Source organism: Phragmites australis, chromosome 1 (genome assembly GCF_958298935.1).
Source record: "Phragmites australis chromosome 1, lpPhrAust1.1, whole genome shotgun sequence".
NCBI classification, from domain to species: Eukaryota; Viridiplantae; Streptophyta; class Magnoliopsida; order Poales; family Poaceae; genus Phragmites; species Phragmites australis.
The window spans coordinates 50,727,755-50,744,112 of record NC_084921.1 but is presented as its reverse complement, the minus strand read 5'-3'; the positions used below and the strand labels follow the sequence as shown (position 1 = coordinate 50,744,112).

Here is a 16,358-nt window from a genome sequence, read left to right as displayed (position 1 = left end):
ATTTTGCCCCTACAACATTCACAACTAAAGAGCCCAAAGAAGAGCACAAATCCCATAGCAAATCTGATGGCACAAAATTTAACTGCAACCATAAAAATAATTAGCTAGCTATTGTATAGCAGTCCCGTTGGGAAATAATGCAATTTTGAATTATGTTGGGCCTCTCATACTAAAACTAATGCAGCCCATTAATCATGATATAAGATAGACTTTTCACCCATAACAAGTTTAAGCCCAAAAAAATTCTCTCTCTATCTCTTCCGGCCCTTTTATCCACAACTCCCACCGCCGCTTCGAACCAAACCAAACGCCATGCTCATGGCAGTGACATTGCCATTGCCCGCCGTGGGCGCGGTCGCCGCGTCGCCGCTAGCTCCGGTTACCGCCACAGGGGCAGCGGCGCCCCTCAGGTCTCGCCCCCTCCGCCCCATCGCGACTCCAGCCACCACTGCCTCCTCTTCGTACTCTACTTCCGCCTCGGCCGTCTCCAGCACGCCGCCGTCTGCGAGGCATTCCCGCAAGCACCTGGCGGGCAGAGACGGCGCCTCGGCGAAGCCCGCCAAGTCCCGGGTGTTCTTCCTCGACGTCAACCCGCTCTGCTTTCGCGGCTCCCAGCGCAGCCTCGGCGCCTTCGCGCGCTGGCTCGCGCTCTTCTTCGCGCACGTCAGCCTCCGCGACCCCGTCGTCGCCGTGAGGACACCCTCCCAGACTTTCTACAAAGGAGGAGTAATCTTTATGTGATTTCTGAAATTCTCTCTCTTGTCGTAGGTTTTGGACGGGGAGGGAGGGAACGAGTATCGGAGGCGGCTGCTGCCGTCGTACAAGGCGCACAGGGCTCGCGGCGTCGGCACCGGCGCCGACTCGCGCGTCGTCGACGTTCTCCGCGAGTGCAATGTCCCGGTGGGTGCACCAGATATAGTGAACACAAATGTATAAACTTGTGTAGTTGTATTCTCAGGTCGAATTCTGATGCTTGATAATTTATAAACGGCAAACTCAGGTTGTCAGAGTCGATGGGTACGAGGCAGATGATGTGGTGGCTACCTTGACAGAGCAGGTTTTACAGAAAGGTTTTAGAGTTGTCATTGGCTCACCAGACAAGGACTTCAAGCAGCTGATATCTGAAGATGTTCAGTTAGTTATGCCCATTCCCGAGATTGGCCGATGGTCTTTTTATACACTAAGGCATTATATCGCGCAATACAAGTGTGATCCTACTGCAGATTTAAGCCTTAGTGAGTTCATTTCTTTGGTATCAATCTATGATTGTACCTTTTCTTTTTACCATTCAGAGACCGTTTATCTAACTGACTAATGAATTGGAAGTTATGCTGCACAGGATGCTTCATGGGTGATGAAGGAGACGGTGTTCCAGGAATCCAGCACTTGGTTCCGGGTTTTGGTCGAAAGACTGCAGTGAAACTACTTAATAAACATGGTTCATTAGAAAACTTGCTCAATACAGCTGCAATTAGAACTGTCGGCAAGGATTATGCTCAGGATGCTCTCACTAAGCATGCAGATTACTTGCGGAAAAATTATGAAGTTCTTAGTCTGAAGAGGTATGAATTTTCCATTTTGCAGTAACAAAAAATATCCAAAACTTCAATCTAATATGCACCACATTCAAATCATTCTAGATAGGCAAGTGTACTGATGAGTACAGACCTACAAAACTAACCTGCATTTTGTAATCGAGAAAGAGTACACAAATGTAGCAGTGGAAGTATGTTTAGAGACATCATTCGCAGCGGTTGCTGCATGAAAGCCTAAAAGGACAACTGAACTTATTCCTTTGTCATGCCACAGGGATGTAAATGTCCAGCTTGACGACAGATGGTTATCCACAAGGAACACATCCAATGACACCAGTGTTCTATCTGACTTCATCCTTAAATTTAACGAAGGCAGAAGCTAAAGGCTTGTTTGGCAGAGCTCTAGATTCAAGAATTCTTGGAGCTGGTTATTTTTAGCTTTAGAAATTTATGGAGTTGTTGGTACACCGAGGGGGGATAATTGCTCAGTTGCCACTCTAAGGAAGTGACAATTGCTGCTGAGGATGACATGCGGGCCGCTTTGAGTCTATGCATGTGGAACAAGATGGCTAATGAGCAATTGTCACTTCCTCAGAGTGGCAAAAAAGCGAATGCCTCTACAAACTTAAGATATGATGTGGAGCTGTGAGGTGGATACCTACCAAACAGTGCCTAAATAGCCGGTATGATCTAAATATTCCACAAGCTGAGTTTCTTCCTCACAGACTGTATCACTTAACATGAAAAGAGGGATGTATAAATGTTGAAGGAGCCAGTTAGCTGAAATTTTTGGGTATACTATTTCCTTGCTCCAAAGTAGTTGTGGTCGCACATTCTTGCCAGTAGTAATGTGTGGAAATGGAGTAGTCTACCTAGGTTCAGGCTAGCTGCAAAATAGAAGCTTGGAAGGCCTGTCTTGATGGGTCCTTTATATCCGGAACAAGCTTAAAGAATGGTCAGGAACAAGCTGCAATTATAGTACTATGATCCATCGAGTACCTTGCCAGGAGATTCCTGATGGAGTACTTTCTTCTGGTAGCTGCTCGTTGATGTATATCATTAGATACAAGCAGTTTGTTGTAAGTTTGTACTAACATATATTTGTAATTTCAAGCTGGCAAGCTGCCAACTGTTAGCGTCAGCATCGAAAGTTTATTCATGCCATGAGAAGCACAAATGTGCGACCCTACTCGCTTTGGTTTAATGTTGCAGTACTCGATTTGTGCCAATTGTTGCTCTGGGATCAGGAGTAGAGCGAAGCGAGACATTATCAGAAGTATGTCATCATGATCGACGCTTTTATGTCTGGTTGAACAAGGAGGCTATGTTGGTTGCGGAATCCAGGACTCATTGCAGCTATAGTATCCCTGAAAGTGTCAGGAAGCATCCTAAAATGATCTTCAGACTTCAGGCCAGATCATGATGACATATATGATGTTTCCTCGGATGCTATTAGTAATAGTACTTGCACTCGCTGCAAAACAGACGCAACCTTTTAAACTGTTGGTAAGGGCTATTTCTTGGTTCTTCTCTTGGTTCAGTTTAGATACTGAATTTTGAGCAATGGCGATCACCAGGCTTTCTTATGCTAAAACACCCTATGTCCACATCAGTTTTGGTTTAAATGCGCGAAACCATTGCAATTAGGCTCTGAAGTTTGAGCAACTGTTTAATGAAAGGAGAAAGAGACTTATTGCCTCGAGACACATGACCTGAATTTCGGAACTTTGATCGAGGTGTACTCATGCGAGACTCCAAAAAAGTTTTGCGACCGTTTCGATGGAAATGGAATCCAAGGCTCGACCTTTTTTGGTGCATGGAAGCGGGTGACTGTTTCACATCCTCTGCGATTCTATAAAGTGAATATGCATCAATGCATGCTATTTCAGGCATCAATGCCAGGAAGCGACTGACTGTTCATACTTGTTGGGTGGTTAACCTCTTAACGATCCAATTACAAACTATGTTCTCGGTAGGGGGTTATCTGGGACGAAAATTCTATAAGGCCCGCGTGCGAAGGACCCCGGTGAGACCTCTATCTGCGCCGTGCACGCTCGATCGCACGACACGCGCGTGTGAGCCTGTGTACGCGTGGGCACGTGTCATGGCGCGACATGGGTCTAAACTAAAGACCGGGCCTCACGTAATTTCCTTCCGGGTATCTGCTTCAGAACGTTGTCTGAGTAGCTCACGCACCCGAGCAGCCAAGCACACCGTGTTCTGGCTGAAAGTTAAGTAGCAGCGTTAATACGGCTAACAAGACTACAAACTGAACAGGCGGAGCTTTTATGGTTCCCGAAAACATGGAACGCGGTTTAGGTTTCCGCCTTTCCATTCTTTCTTTTCCTTTCTGATGCTAGCCGGAGTGCCACCTTTTGAGTATAAAATTGTTCCTCTTTCAGGTCCGTTGCAGATATGACAGCAAAAATGTAGTACTTGGTCTACACATAATGGAGGAAAAGGTCCAGGAAAAGAGCAAATAAACGACACGCATATGCTCATCATGTCTCGATGGAAGATTGGATGTTCCTTGTTATGCCAGTTCGATGGAAGATTGGAAGCCAATAACTCATCCCTCTCCATTGCCCTTTCTTATGCCAGTTGCTCACCCTTTTCCTAATCGACTGTGCGGTTTCTAGTGCAAGTAGCTTACACTGGTCGGCAAAAGCCTGTGTCCTCACGAAATTGTCTTGGTTTAAGATCAGAGTCGTTGCTTGTCTGTTTTCCGTAATCGTACAGAAGTAGAGCTGACTCTTCTGTCCAAATGACGCATGTACGAGTATACTTTACGCATACTTTTAGTACAGGACCTGACCTGTATGTATATACTTCCTGATGAGGAATAAATAATTAATATGTATATATATTTAATAGATATATGATATATTCTCAGAACAGTTATCCACTATATACACATTCTTAACCCGATATAATAGTTGGGGTAAATAAGGTAGATGTCAATATTCTAGAGAGTTCATTGTGTTATATATGGAAACCCTCTCTAGATTATAAACAAATCTTCCAAACATTCTAAAGTTATACAATCTGGTGAGGTTACATTTAGAAACTCCAAGATGGTGCGTTTATTTGACTCGACTATTTAAGGAGAGAAGATGGTACGTCCAAGCGCATCTAAAGCGATGTTGATTCTAAAGCTAGACAATCGAATTCCAATTAAGAAGTCAAATAAACAAAATAAAGCAAGCCTAGTCGTATAGGAGCAAAAATAACTCATTAAGATCCATAACAGAGTCATACCCGACGAGAATTATCTGACAAGGGCTTCACGACTAAAGTTTGTTATCCTAAGGGATATCCGAACCTATATAAAATTTTGTGTTTTCTTCTTCGATACATACAGTTCATAACCAGTATCCCTACTTTAAATAAGTACTAGTAAGGTGGTTCATGCTAATATTATAGCTAGCTTTACTGTAACATTTTATCATGATAATATTTGATTAATTTATTTTAAATAGACTATTTACTTAGGTATTTGATTTTTATGATAATTTGATTTTACATAGACAATATTTTATAATAATTTGATATGGATCTTTTTTCTATTCTAACTCTAATTTTAATTATTATTTATTTTATTCTATTTAGACTCTTTATTTAGATATTTTTCTTACCAAACCATATTAATATGCTAATTTTTATTTTAAATTTAGTTATTTATTAATCATAGTATTTGATATGAATATTTTGATTTAATATAGACCGTTAAATATTCATAACAATAAATGATCTATATTTTTTATTAACCTGATAATTTTGTGACCGTTCGAGAGAATATAATGGCTCTTTTTAGCACTCAAGTAATAATATAATAGATTTTCATAATCTACTTTAACGATCTACCACACGCACCAATTTTCAACGGCAAGAACCGTAGCGCCTGACCTGGGTCAGACCTGTCACGAGGCAGCGACGAGACGAGTAGACGACACAACCGATCACCTGAACTACTCCATCAGTTCCTCTGCTAGATATGAAGGAATCCGATGCGTGCATGCGCGTATTGCGGTATTGCATATGGGCACGCACTGTTTGCTGCTCACTGTTACGACGCCGCGTGCCGGCCGGCGCTAACGTTGGAATCGCGATCGCAAGCTTTTGGCTGGACCTGAGACAGGACATGACATCGGTCCTCCGTGCGAGAGCAGTCTCTCTCTTCAGGAAAGGAAGGTGCTTTTGGTACCGTATCTAACGGTTCGAACGATGCTGATGCCTCACTTGTCCGGCCGTGACAGGGAGGGATTAGTCACAGAGGATTTTGGGAGAGCAAGAGTTGAGCATTTGTCGACATGATCCGGGTTGGTGACATTGCATGGAAACAAAAACACACAACTACATAAGTATACTGTATACACATCAGACTGAACAAAGAAAACCAGTAATGAACTTTGTTCGGTAGTGATATGGTAGGCACGGTTGTGTCCAAGACCATATGAAGCTACGGCTTAACTGTAACAACTAACTATTGTTTATCTACTAATCGGATCACTAAACCTAACACTAGCTAATGCTGGCAGCTCAAGCCACCAGGCCGACGTACTCGAGCTCCACGGACCCCAACCACAGCTGACCGTTCCTCTCCGCCACATCGCTGAGCGTGACGCCCTTGGCCGCCGTCAACTCTTCGTGCTCCACTCCGTCGAAGTCAAGGCGGACACCAACCAAGTGCTTCACGGGAGCCGTCGCCGACTTCGCGTCCAACCGCTGCTTCTCCTGGTTCAACGCCACCCAGTAGCCTCCCTTGTTGTCACGCCTGACGTTGTCCGGGTACCCAGGCAGGTCCGCGAAGCGCTCGTACTGCCCCGCCTTGGGCCCGCGGAGGAAGTACCTGAACGCCTGGCACGGCACGGTGTGCGCCACCACGACGTGCGCCCCGTCGCGGCTGACCGCCACGCCGTTCGGGTACGGTAGGCCGGCCTTCAGCACGGTGACGCGCCTCGCCTGCGCGCCGTACTTGAGCAGCCGCCCGGTCGCGTCCGCGTTCATCATTATCTCGGTGTTAAACCTCCTCGGATATGTCGTGCTGCTATCGGTGAAGTACACGTCACCGGTAGCCTGATCGACGTCCAAGCCGTTCACGAAGTTGAATGGGACACCGTCCGCGCCGGTCGCCAGCACCTCAGCCTCGCCGCCGTCGGGTCCAACCCTCATGAGCCCCAAGTATGCGTCGGCGATGTAGAGATCGCCGGTCTTGGTGTGGAACTGCAAGCCCAACGGCCGTCCACACATGCTCTCCGTCTCTTCCGACGGCACCACGGACGCCGTGCACAGCGGGATCTTCCTGTAGTTTGCGTTGTACGCGAACGTGGTCCAGCCGACGGTGCTGCCGCCCCACTTGAGGACGCGGCCGTCCGAGACGCCGGCGTAGGGCCCCTCGCCCTTGGCGTCGAAGGCGAGGCTCTCGGCGCCGGTGACGCCGTTGGGTAAAGGAAGGTGGAAGTCCCAGCGCGTGTCGGTGGTCTTGATCTGCGCAGCGGTACACGACGGGACGAAACTAGCTAGGCCGACGAGAAGGAGGAGCCACGTCGCCAGGTTGAGCCCCATGTTGTGCGTCGCCAAACTAGCTTTCTCGCGATCTGACGTCGCTAGATTTCTCGTGTTGCTGATGTGCCTCTTGACGCGCGGTGGGTTCGCGCTTTATGGCCTGAGACCGGCCGTTGTGTCATCGGAGTCGGACGCTGCTGGGGAATTTCGTTTAGGAGCCGGAACGCCGATCACGAAACGGGCCCGCCGGCCCCGTGTTGGACACTTGCCCCCGGACACTATTCGGCCGCGTCAGATCACGAGTTCACGACTCGAACCCAGACATGCCGATCTCCACGACTCCTTACCTTGCCTACCTCGCAGGTCGCGAGTGCGTGACACGAACCTGCAGGGGGCCTTGTCGCGACAACGTGTGTATGCTAAGCAGACCACATATGAATTGCAGAGGCAGACGACAATTATTGGGACGTTGCGAGGACCGTGCGCACGAACAAGAATTAGCTCCGAGCACGAGTATCCAGATTCCGCTGTAGATCGGCGGGCAAGTGGAGTTGCACGGAGCTGTACTCGCACCGGTTTCCAGACCATGGACCGCCTGGACGGATGGCCACGGACCCCGGTTGTCCGGTTGGTCCCTGCACCGCGGCACGGTCTGGACTGGTCCAGTCGCCCAAGAACGATGCCTGTATTTCGCTTGTGCACTCGCAGCGCATTTCATCATCGACGTGCGATCCGTACGGATGAATGCACAGTGCTTTCCCAGCTAGCTCGGCGTGGACGGTGGACCCAAATGGAACCGGGATGCCAGGACCCCCCGGGGGGCGGGGGAACGCAATTCTGGGGAGGGCTTCTTGTTCATCTTCGTCATGACCGGCTGCTCAGTTCTTGGTTGATTTTCAACCGAAAAGATTTGGGTTGTCCTTTGAAATGCCTAGGAGTCAGTCCCCGATTTACGCCTCCAATCGAGCAAACACGCTCGGCTTTCTCTTTTGGCCTCGGCTCCACCACCCCGGGCCAAACTCTTCTTGCATCCAGAGCATGAGGTCCAGATAAATGCGAGTACTTCCATTGACATCTGGGAGCAAACATTCTGGCTCCGCCACGGCGGAACACTAGAGTTGGGGAGACACGTCCGATGCTGCCTAAATAAATGGGCGCGCGGACGTCAAACACGACAGAGGTGCATGTCCACCCAATCAATCATGAGCCCGTCTTTCCGACGAAACGGGACGGTGGACCCAATCAATCAGGGGCGTTTGGTTGTCTGTACAGGCCCGGCCAGCTCCCGGGATGCAGTTTCTGGTGTTTGTTGTTTAGATGGGTATTTGGATCTAGTTTACCGGTGAAAAAAATATTGTTTTAGCTTGGCTCTACAGAAACGAAAATAATTTGTGTTTCTTCAAAGCTAGACTTGCAAGATACAGGCATACGCTCAGTTAATAATGGTAATTAAATACTACATAATGTATTTATACAAAATAAATATTATGTTAACACTTATTTTTTATTTTAGTCTCATGCAACATATATTCGTATATGCAACCAAACTCAATATCTTTTTAGCTAGATTGAGCATACATAGTCAATCAAACAAATAGCATTCCATACACATAACTTGGCTCAAATGAGCCTGGCTCACTAAATACACGCAACCAAACACAATCACTAGATACGTGCAATTAGTGATGTCATGGCCCATTCCGTGTTAACGACGAGTAATTTGATTTTTTTAAATATTTTTATTAAAAATTGTAAAAATATTACTCAAAATGAAAAAGTTGTAGAAATAGTTGACAGTCGGTACTCCAATAGTTAACTAAGGGTGTTATCAACAATTGAAGTGTCGATATTCCATTTGGCATACATGTGGAGGTGAGACGAGCTCATATCGAAGCCGACAGGTCTTGTATCCAACAAATGATATTCAAATAAAAAAACATAACTTTTTTCATATGATCTCGAATTGAAATAATTTTTATATGAAAATTATATCTATCAACGATATCTACATTTTATAGTTGAACACTTTGTCACTTAAATATGTTGAAATACACAAAAGGTAGCTAGAATATCATCCACATGACACAGGACATGTCGGCAGTTAGTATGCTGACATATCCCACTGCCGATAGGCTATCTTAGGAACTAGTCAGCATTTTAACTGCCGATAACACCTTATTTAGTAATTGAAGTGACATCTGGAATATATTTTTGCAAGTTTCCCATATTAAATAATGTTTTTGCATTTTTCTAATAAAATATTATTATTAAAAAAATCGGGTAATTCCCCTTTAAAATGGTGAGGATGGGGCTATTTATCCCTCTACGAGGGTTCTTTCCCTCATGTTGTGGAGCGGGGTGGGTACGTTCTCATCCCCCTGTCCCCATATCTCCATAGGCCCCGGATTTTCTTATATGTTGTGGTTTTAAACATTGGCATTATGTTATTTTTTAATGGTTTTAGACATCTATCTTGTGCTATTATATATTTATGCTAATTTTTACAGTAGTGACGTCCATTTATTTTATATCTTGTGTTAATTTGATGTGTGCCGGTCATAACAAATGCCAAAAATTTATCTTATGGGATTTTCCTGCAGGCGATGCCGCGAGGGCACCCACGGCGGAGAATTTCCCCGTTGAGGGTCCCTACCTCCCCTTCCCCGGCCTTTGCGCAAAGACGGAGCAGAAACACACACCGCGAGCCACCATCGGCGGCCCCCGTTTGTCAACGACACGCGTCTCGTTAGCACAGAGCTCCCCCACAGAGAACGAAAGCTCCCTCGATTCGGCCATTAAGGGTCCGTTTGGTTGGGAGACAAAGTGGGATGGGATAGGGCCGTCCCTGTTTTTAGGGATGGGATGATCCTGTTTTTTGTTTGGTTGGTTGGATGGGATGAGTCTCTTTTTTGTTTGGTTGGAGGGACGAGGACGGATGAGGATGAGAATCATCAACTAATTATATTTTTTAATTTTAAATAATAATTATTAATAATACACTAATCAACATGCACCAACATGTATTAAGTTACTCTTGCCATAATCATTACTAATTAACAATAAAATATACTAATTAACCATAATCATACTCTAATTAGCTCATTAATTAGCAATAATTAGTACATTAACCCTTACAAATTCTAATCTCGTAGTAATATGTACTAATAAGTAATACAAGTATACTAATATCATTAATCATTTTACTAATGTGCATGATTAACAAAGGTGGATGGCTTCATCCCATATATTTTGAGGGATATCTTCATCCAGCATATTGAGAGAATATTCCTCAGGAGGGATCATCCCATCCCTGCTGCCCCTGAACCAAACAACACAAAAACAGGGATCGCCCCATCCCATTCCACCTCATCCCTTGAACCAAACGGACCCTAAAAGCGCCGAGCGCATGGCCAATCTGGACATTATAGTACTGGCATTTGCTGGTATGGCCAAAGGGGACGCGAGCTTTGGCCGAGCAATGTTCTTTGGCCTTCTTTATTTGCAACAGCTGTTTCGGCCCCGCTTTTCCTTCGTTTGGTTTTTCTTTTCCCATGTTGTCGTTTGAGGAACACGATGACAGCCTTGGAACGAGCGGCAGCGCCTCTGGATGTTCCACCCACGCTGAGCAGCACAGGCGCTTTCCCTTTTGCGTTTGGCCTGCAGCCTTGTCCTTTTACTGCTTGTTTTTTGGAATGCAGTCCAGGTAGGTGAGCGAGTCTATGCAACGAGGTTGAAACAGGAAATGCGCTTGTAAAAGGTAGGATTCACAAATTCGATAGAATTTAAAAACCACCTAGGTCAATAACCGTATAGTAATTTAGTAGAATTCGATAAAAATAGATCGAATTTTATTAAAAAAAAAATTATTTTTGTGTGGATCAAATTAGCCGGTAACCACGATAACAAAACGATTACCATCCTATTTTTAAACCCTAGTTGAAACATGTCTTGCTTTAGTCGCATCCTTTACCTAATGAGACGTGAAGTGCTGTCAGTAAACAGGGAATGGCAGTAAGTAATTCTCAGTGCAACCATGAGTCAATGATCACCAATCTCTGCAACCGATCCTGAAGACAACCCTTCTTGCTGGAAACGGGCAGAGAATGGTTGGAGATATCCTGGCATCCATGGATGGCACACAGCATTCCATTAACAGACAAGGACATGAAGAGAAGAACATACAGAGTAACAATGATGGCAAGTACTGTAAAGCTAACATATCAATGAGAATCCAGAGATGCAATGTACATACAGATCTACAGAGGAGTAACATTCCCCAGTCCTTCCCACAATTCCCCCCCCCCCCCGGCCCTCAACAAACCATTCATCACAATGTCATTACTATCTTATCACCCTCTCTTCCAATTACTTTCACAAAAACAAGCTCACTTTGGTTTAATTAAACAAATATAGAATATGAACCAAAAACAGCAAACCAATAAATTAAAGAACCAAACCAAAAGGCTGCACCCTCTCTTAATTAAACAGATATAGAATGCTGACATGAACTGTTGATCATGTAAATGTAGGACCCAGGCGGCTGCATGCAACCTCAAACTCATTCGCTGGTGCTCTTGACCTTCGATCTGTAAAGGAGCTTCTTCTTCTTGGATGCAGGGTTGTTGATAGTTAGCACAAGTTTGCCGGGGTCACCAACCTTGAAGGTTCCCTTCATGATTGGTTCCTCGTTGGCGGGCACCTTCCTTGTTTTCTGCACGATGACAGTGTATCCACCCTCGGAGTCGGGGGTGAACTCTGCGCCATAGCTCACCTCCCAACCGAGCACCCGGAGTTCCCATACAATTGTCGAGTTCTACAAAAGTAGCACATTTGTAAACAGCTGTTAGTATCAACAATCTAAGTGCTGCAAGGTTCATGAGAAGTAATTTAGAATGTACACAAGGGACAACCTCAGTGACAGGAATCTCGATGGTTTCTTTGGATGAGGCTTTGATAGTGAGCTCGGTGACAGAATCGGAGGTGGTGAACTCAGGATCATCCTCCTTGAAGAGGCCTCCAAATTGGACAGGAACTTGCTCAGCCGCGATGTATCTGAATTTGGTTAGAAATAATTTATAAGCAATGCCTGGAAGATCTAATATGCACGCAACTGTCAAGAATTTTGCGTGCCAAACCTGAAGAGGGTCTCTGCTGACTTGGCCGGGCTAGCAAAAACGAACTTGCTCTTGGTGCGCTGTGTGAGGAACGGGCTCATCATCTTGTTGGCAGCGAGATACCACCATGGCACATTGATGAACACCTGTGCAAGGTGACCAACGAAATTTTATGATACCATTCCACATTTGAAATAGTAACTTTCAAATTGTAATCAACTTCAAATCGGTAATAGTAAACAATGTCTCAACTCACTAGTTGTCCAAGCCTGACATATACGAAAAAGAAAATATCCCGATTTGCACTACGATTACCAAAAGCACATACCAAAAGACAACAGTCAACTTCAAACCAGCCGGATCAGAGTAAAAATTCCCACGACACCATAAAGGTCCAACCTTTTATGACAGTACCCGATGAGTAAGCTTTGGCATAATCATTCACTCCCAACGTTAAACTAAATCGCGCAAAGAAAGGAATCTTTCACATTAACGAGCTAAATTTTCGAATCACACTATGGCATTTTGAATCATAAATTCGTAATGGCCTGCAGCTGCAAAATTCCAAGTCAACAATTCAATAGAGCCGTTACCTTCTTGGCAATGAATTCAGGGTAGTTGTCCTGGAGCAGTGCGACGGCCTGGCGGGTGACGGGGCGGTGCTTGCCGAGCATGGGCGGCGAGTTCTTCAGGTCGGTGACCTGCACCATGGAGCAGATGCCGCTGGGCGCGAAATCCAGCTTTGACAGGATGCCGCGCTCCAGCAGCTGGATGCGCCACTTGAGGAAGCGTTCCCGCTTATCCTCGTCGCTGAAGGCCTTCTCGTAGAGATCCTTGTCCTGGAACTCGCCGTAGACGTTGTAGCACACGGGGTGGCCCTCGCGGTCGGCGCCGCGGTAGAACACAACCTTGTCCAGCTCCGGCAGGCCAAGGTCGGCGTCGAGTAGTGCGTTGATGCCGAAGCGCTTACGCCAGAGCACCGCGGACTTGAGCATTGCCATGGCCTCCTTCACCTTGAACTCCCGCGCGCGCAGGAACTTGAGCAGCACCGTGTCCGTACGCTCGTCGTCGCCCACCAGCGGCACTCCCCAGATCAGCACGAGCTCAGGCGCGGCCGCCTGCGCCTCCGCTTCCGGCGCCGCTGCCTCCTCCGTTGTGGCGGCGGCAGCGGGCACGACGTTTTCCTCAATCGCCTCCACCGTCTTGGTGGTGCCCTCCTCGGTGACCACGACGGTCTTCTCCTCCGGCTCCGGCTCCGGCTCGACCGGCTTGGCCTTCTCGGCCCATGCATCAGCCTTGGTGTCCTCGGCCGCCGCCTTCGCCTTCGCCTCCTCGGCCGGAGCTTCCGCGGCCGCCTCGGTTTTTGGCTCCTCCGCTGCCGCCTTCGCCGGCGCCTCGGATTTGGCCGGCTCCTCGGCCTTGGACTCCTCCTTGGACAGCTCCTCGGTCTTGGCCTCCTCGGCCTTGGTCTTTGGCGGCGGCGGAGGGGGAGGAAGGTTGAACTCACCGGCGGCGAGGGCGGCGGCGATCAGCTGCTTGAACTCGTCGAGCGCTTTCTTCTCCGGGTCGGGCAGGTCGGCCACCAGGTTGCTTTCCTCCTTGAACGACCCAGTACCCTCTATGGCCCCCGCATCGTCGGCGGCGACCGCCGCCTCATCAACCTTCTTCCCCGCCTCGTCCTCAGGCTCGGCTTCCTCCGCCGCAGGCACCTCGACCTTCTTCTCCGCCTCCGCCGGCGCCGCGTCGGTCACGACCACCTCAGACGCGGCCGGCGCGGCGGCGGTCTCTGGCTGCGGCTCCTCTGCCATCTCTCTCAGGCACGCTTTGGAAACGAGAGAGAGAAAGAGAGAGAGAGAGAGTGGAGCGCTGTGCTGGGATTAGGGTTCGAGGGGATGCAGGGGATGAGAGATATAGGGAGCTAGGGAAGGAAGGAGCGAGGCTAGCTGAGCTGTCAGAGGGAGTCCAGCCAGCTTTGCTGCGCTCTTTGCGGTGGCTGGCTTGAAGAGAACCAAACCAGAGCAGGGCGAGGAAGGAAGGCCAAGGCGAGATAGGTGGCGCGGCTGGGTGGGCCCCGCATCATGCAACTGATTAGTACCGATTAATGACGGGTTAAAGAGCGTTTTCTTTTTCTTTTGAAGACGATACAATTGGAGTGATCCGTAGATATCCGTAGATTTATTTTAATTTAATTTAAATTAAATAATAGTTATTTTAAATGATTAATTAGTTAATTAAATTGAACTAAATAGATTCACAGATCCCGCCCATCCGTAGTAGCTAGTCTGCGACTGCATTTCAATATTTCAGACACGATCAGCACAATGGATCCATGGGACGGCATGAGTCAAATGTGCACGCAATGGATCCTATGTTAACTTTGTTTTCTCTCCCGAAAGAAAAGGAGGCAGGTATGGTTGCCATGGAGAATCCAAGGCTAAAGCTGTTGCTCTATGCAAGTACTGTTTCTACTAGACGTTGGAGGAGGAGGATCGGTAGTTGTGCCGAGTCTTACGTTGTCAATTCCTATGGACCCGGTGGATCAATCCTGGATCCTGCTGTACTGTCTTTCTACTAACTTCTAACAACCTGTTCTTGGCATCACGATGGATCATGCTCTGTTCTGTATAAAACGTCACAAACCTGAAAACATCAGCGCATCTGAGAGAGATATTCACACATGAATTTCAAGACATCCAGTAGCATTAATCTTTGGCTCAACTACCTAATAGAAGGGGAATCATATTGGTGCTTACTATCACTGATCCTAAATATAAATCTATTTATATTTTTTCTAAATAAAATATTTTTAGTTTTAACTATCAACTGCTAAAAATCGTATCAATTGATAACATAAGGTTGATGTTACTTAGATGTATTATAAAAAACACTTATAATATACAATTCTTTCTATTAAAACAATATATTCTTATTAATATTATTAATCAAATTAACATATTAAAATATGTGTTGATATCCTAATAGATTTATATTTGAAGACTTTTACGGTACACCTAAATGAGCGCATGCCGTCCATTTTTTTCATCCGATGGTTTAGATTGGTCCAATAATACTTTATCGCCCATCAGTATCATGGGTATCATTAAAGAGTATCATATGTATCATAAGGGTAGGATTGGAAAAAAAATATGATAAACTTGTAAATTATATGTTTAATTAGGGAAGATCAAAATGTTAGTTTATTCTTCAGATAAGCTTTCACTTATTCTGTTCATTTCATTTATTAGGGTTTTCACCCTCCATCGGCCGGTCGATGGGTGGCGAAAGTCCGAAGTCCGGTCAGTCAATGACGTAATTACCTTAAAGGTACCAAGATAATTACAATAATACCTACTAAAATAGACGGTTGGATCACAACAATGATACTCTCCACAATCTAGTATCATGATGTACTGTAAAGATTCTCTTATATTTAGGATGAGAGGAAGTACAACATTTTGACAAACCCTTAAAAGGCAGAATCTGTGTGATAACCCATCGGACCCCAAACTGAACTGCCGACTGATATGTGTCATTGAGGTAGAGGGGCACCATGTACCCACTCATCTATGCAACCATCTGCTGGCTGACAACTAGACATCAACATATCCAAGAGGCTGTCACATACTCACATATGCATGCGTTCCACACTTCCACTAACTGGTAGCCCATTCAGCTCCACAATCCTAACCTGCGCGCATGGCTGGCCCAATGCCGTAGAACCAAAAGCAAGTATCATACCTAATTGCCAAACTAATCCGTTAGTAGCACACCATTGGTTTTGGTTGCAGCAGAGAACCAAGTTCCCATCCACATGATGTCACTGCTAAAAAATGGTCTCATGGTACAATCCAACAATTAATACTCCATCTCTTCTTTTTTTTATTTGTTTTTTAGTTGAAATGTTTGGCCACCAATATGTCTAAAGTTGTTAAGATTGAGTATACGGAAATTATATAATTAGATTTGTCCTCACAAATGCTTCAATAAAAACTAATTATACAAATTTATAGTCATAATTACGTTTCAATGATCACAAAAAGTGAATAAAGACACGTAAAAAAGAACGAAAAGTGAATAAAGACACGTAAAAAAGAATGGAGGTAGTACATGTATCTATTTTTATTTATTTTTAAGTGTATAGGCCTTCAAAGTCTACATTGGAATGAGAATGGAATGCTACGCAGATTAGGTCCCGACTCCTAAG

General features: G+C 45.9%; 3 protein-coding genes across 3 annotated transcripts; 1 reads left to right on the top strand and 2 right to left on the bottom strand.

Annotated features, from left to right (window-relative positions):
* Positions 1–247: 247 nt before the first annotated feature.
* Positions 248–2,727, top strand: LOC133925447 (uncharacterized). Its single transcript, XM_062371378.1, has 5 exons — positions 248–690; positions 769–900; positions 1,001–1,235; positions 1,340–1,562; positions 1,810–2,727. Exons 1-5 carry the CDS (start codon positions 313–315, stop codon positions 1,916–1,918), a joined length of 1,077 nt encoding a protein of 358 aa, XP_062227362.1. The 5' UTR covers positions 248–312; the 3' UTR covers positions 1,919–2,727.
* Positions 2,728–6,074: 3,347 nt separating this feature from the next.
* On the bottom strand, positions 6,075–7,147 carry LOC133890617 (protein STRICTOSIDINE SYNTHASE-LIKE 10-like). The gene has a single exon (XM_062331078.1). It carries the CDS (start codon positions 7,098–7,100, stop codon positions 6,075–6,077), a length of 1,026 nt encoding a protein of 341 aa, XP_062187062.1. The 5' UTR covers positions 7,101–7,147.
* Positions 7,148–11,382: 4,235 nt separating this feature from the next.
* LOC133925438 (patellin-3-like) lies at positions 11,383–14,178 on the bottom strand. The gene is made up of 4 exons (XM_062371370.1): positions 12,748–14,178; positions 12,176–12,300; positions 11,951–12,092; positions 11,383–11,853 (listed from the first exon to the last, which is right to left on the bottom strand). The coding sequence occupies exons 1-4, from the start codon at positions 13,960–13,962 to the stop codon at positions 11,599–11,601; spliced, it is 1,737 nt and encodes a 578-aa protein (XP_062227354.1). The 5' UTR covers positions 13,963–14,178; the 3' UTR covers positions 11,383–11,598.
* Positions 14,179–16,358: the final 2,180 nt, after the last annotated feature.

Bases quoted from the DNA above. Each gene is read 5' to 3' on its own strand.
- LOC133925447 (XM_062371378.1), top strand. From the start codon at position 313: ATGCTCATGGCAGTGACATTGCCATTGCCCGCCGTGGGCGCGGTCGCC. The intron at 691-768 runs GTGAGGACACCC...CTCTTGTCGTAG, and splicing joins TCCGCGACCCCGTCGTCGCC to GTTTTGGACGGGGAGGGAGG. The intron at 1,563-1,809 runs GTATGAATTTTC...GTCATGCCACAG, and splicing joins GAAGTTCTTAGTCTGAAGAG to GGATGTAAATGTCCAGCTTG.
- LOC133925438 (XM_062371370.1), bottom strand. From the start codon at position 13,962: ATGGCAGAGGAGCCGCAGCCAGAGACCGCCGCCGCGCCGGCCGCGTCT. The intron at 12,301-12,747 runs GTAACGGCTCTA...CACCTTGCACAG, and splicing joins CTGAATTCATTGCCAAGAAG to GTGTTCATCAATGTGCCATG. The intron at 11,854-11,950 runs GTTGTCCCTTGT...CTACTTTTGTAG, and splicing joins TCGAGATTCCTGTCACTGAG to AACTCGACAATTGTATGGGA.
- LOC133890617 (XM_062331078.1), bottom strand. From the start codon at position 7,100: ATGGGGCTCAACCTGGCGACGTGGCTCCTCCTTCTCGTCGGCCTAGCT.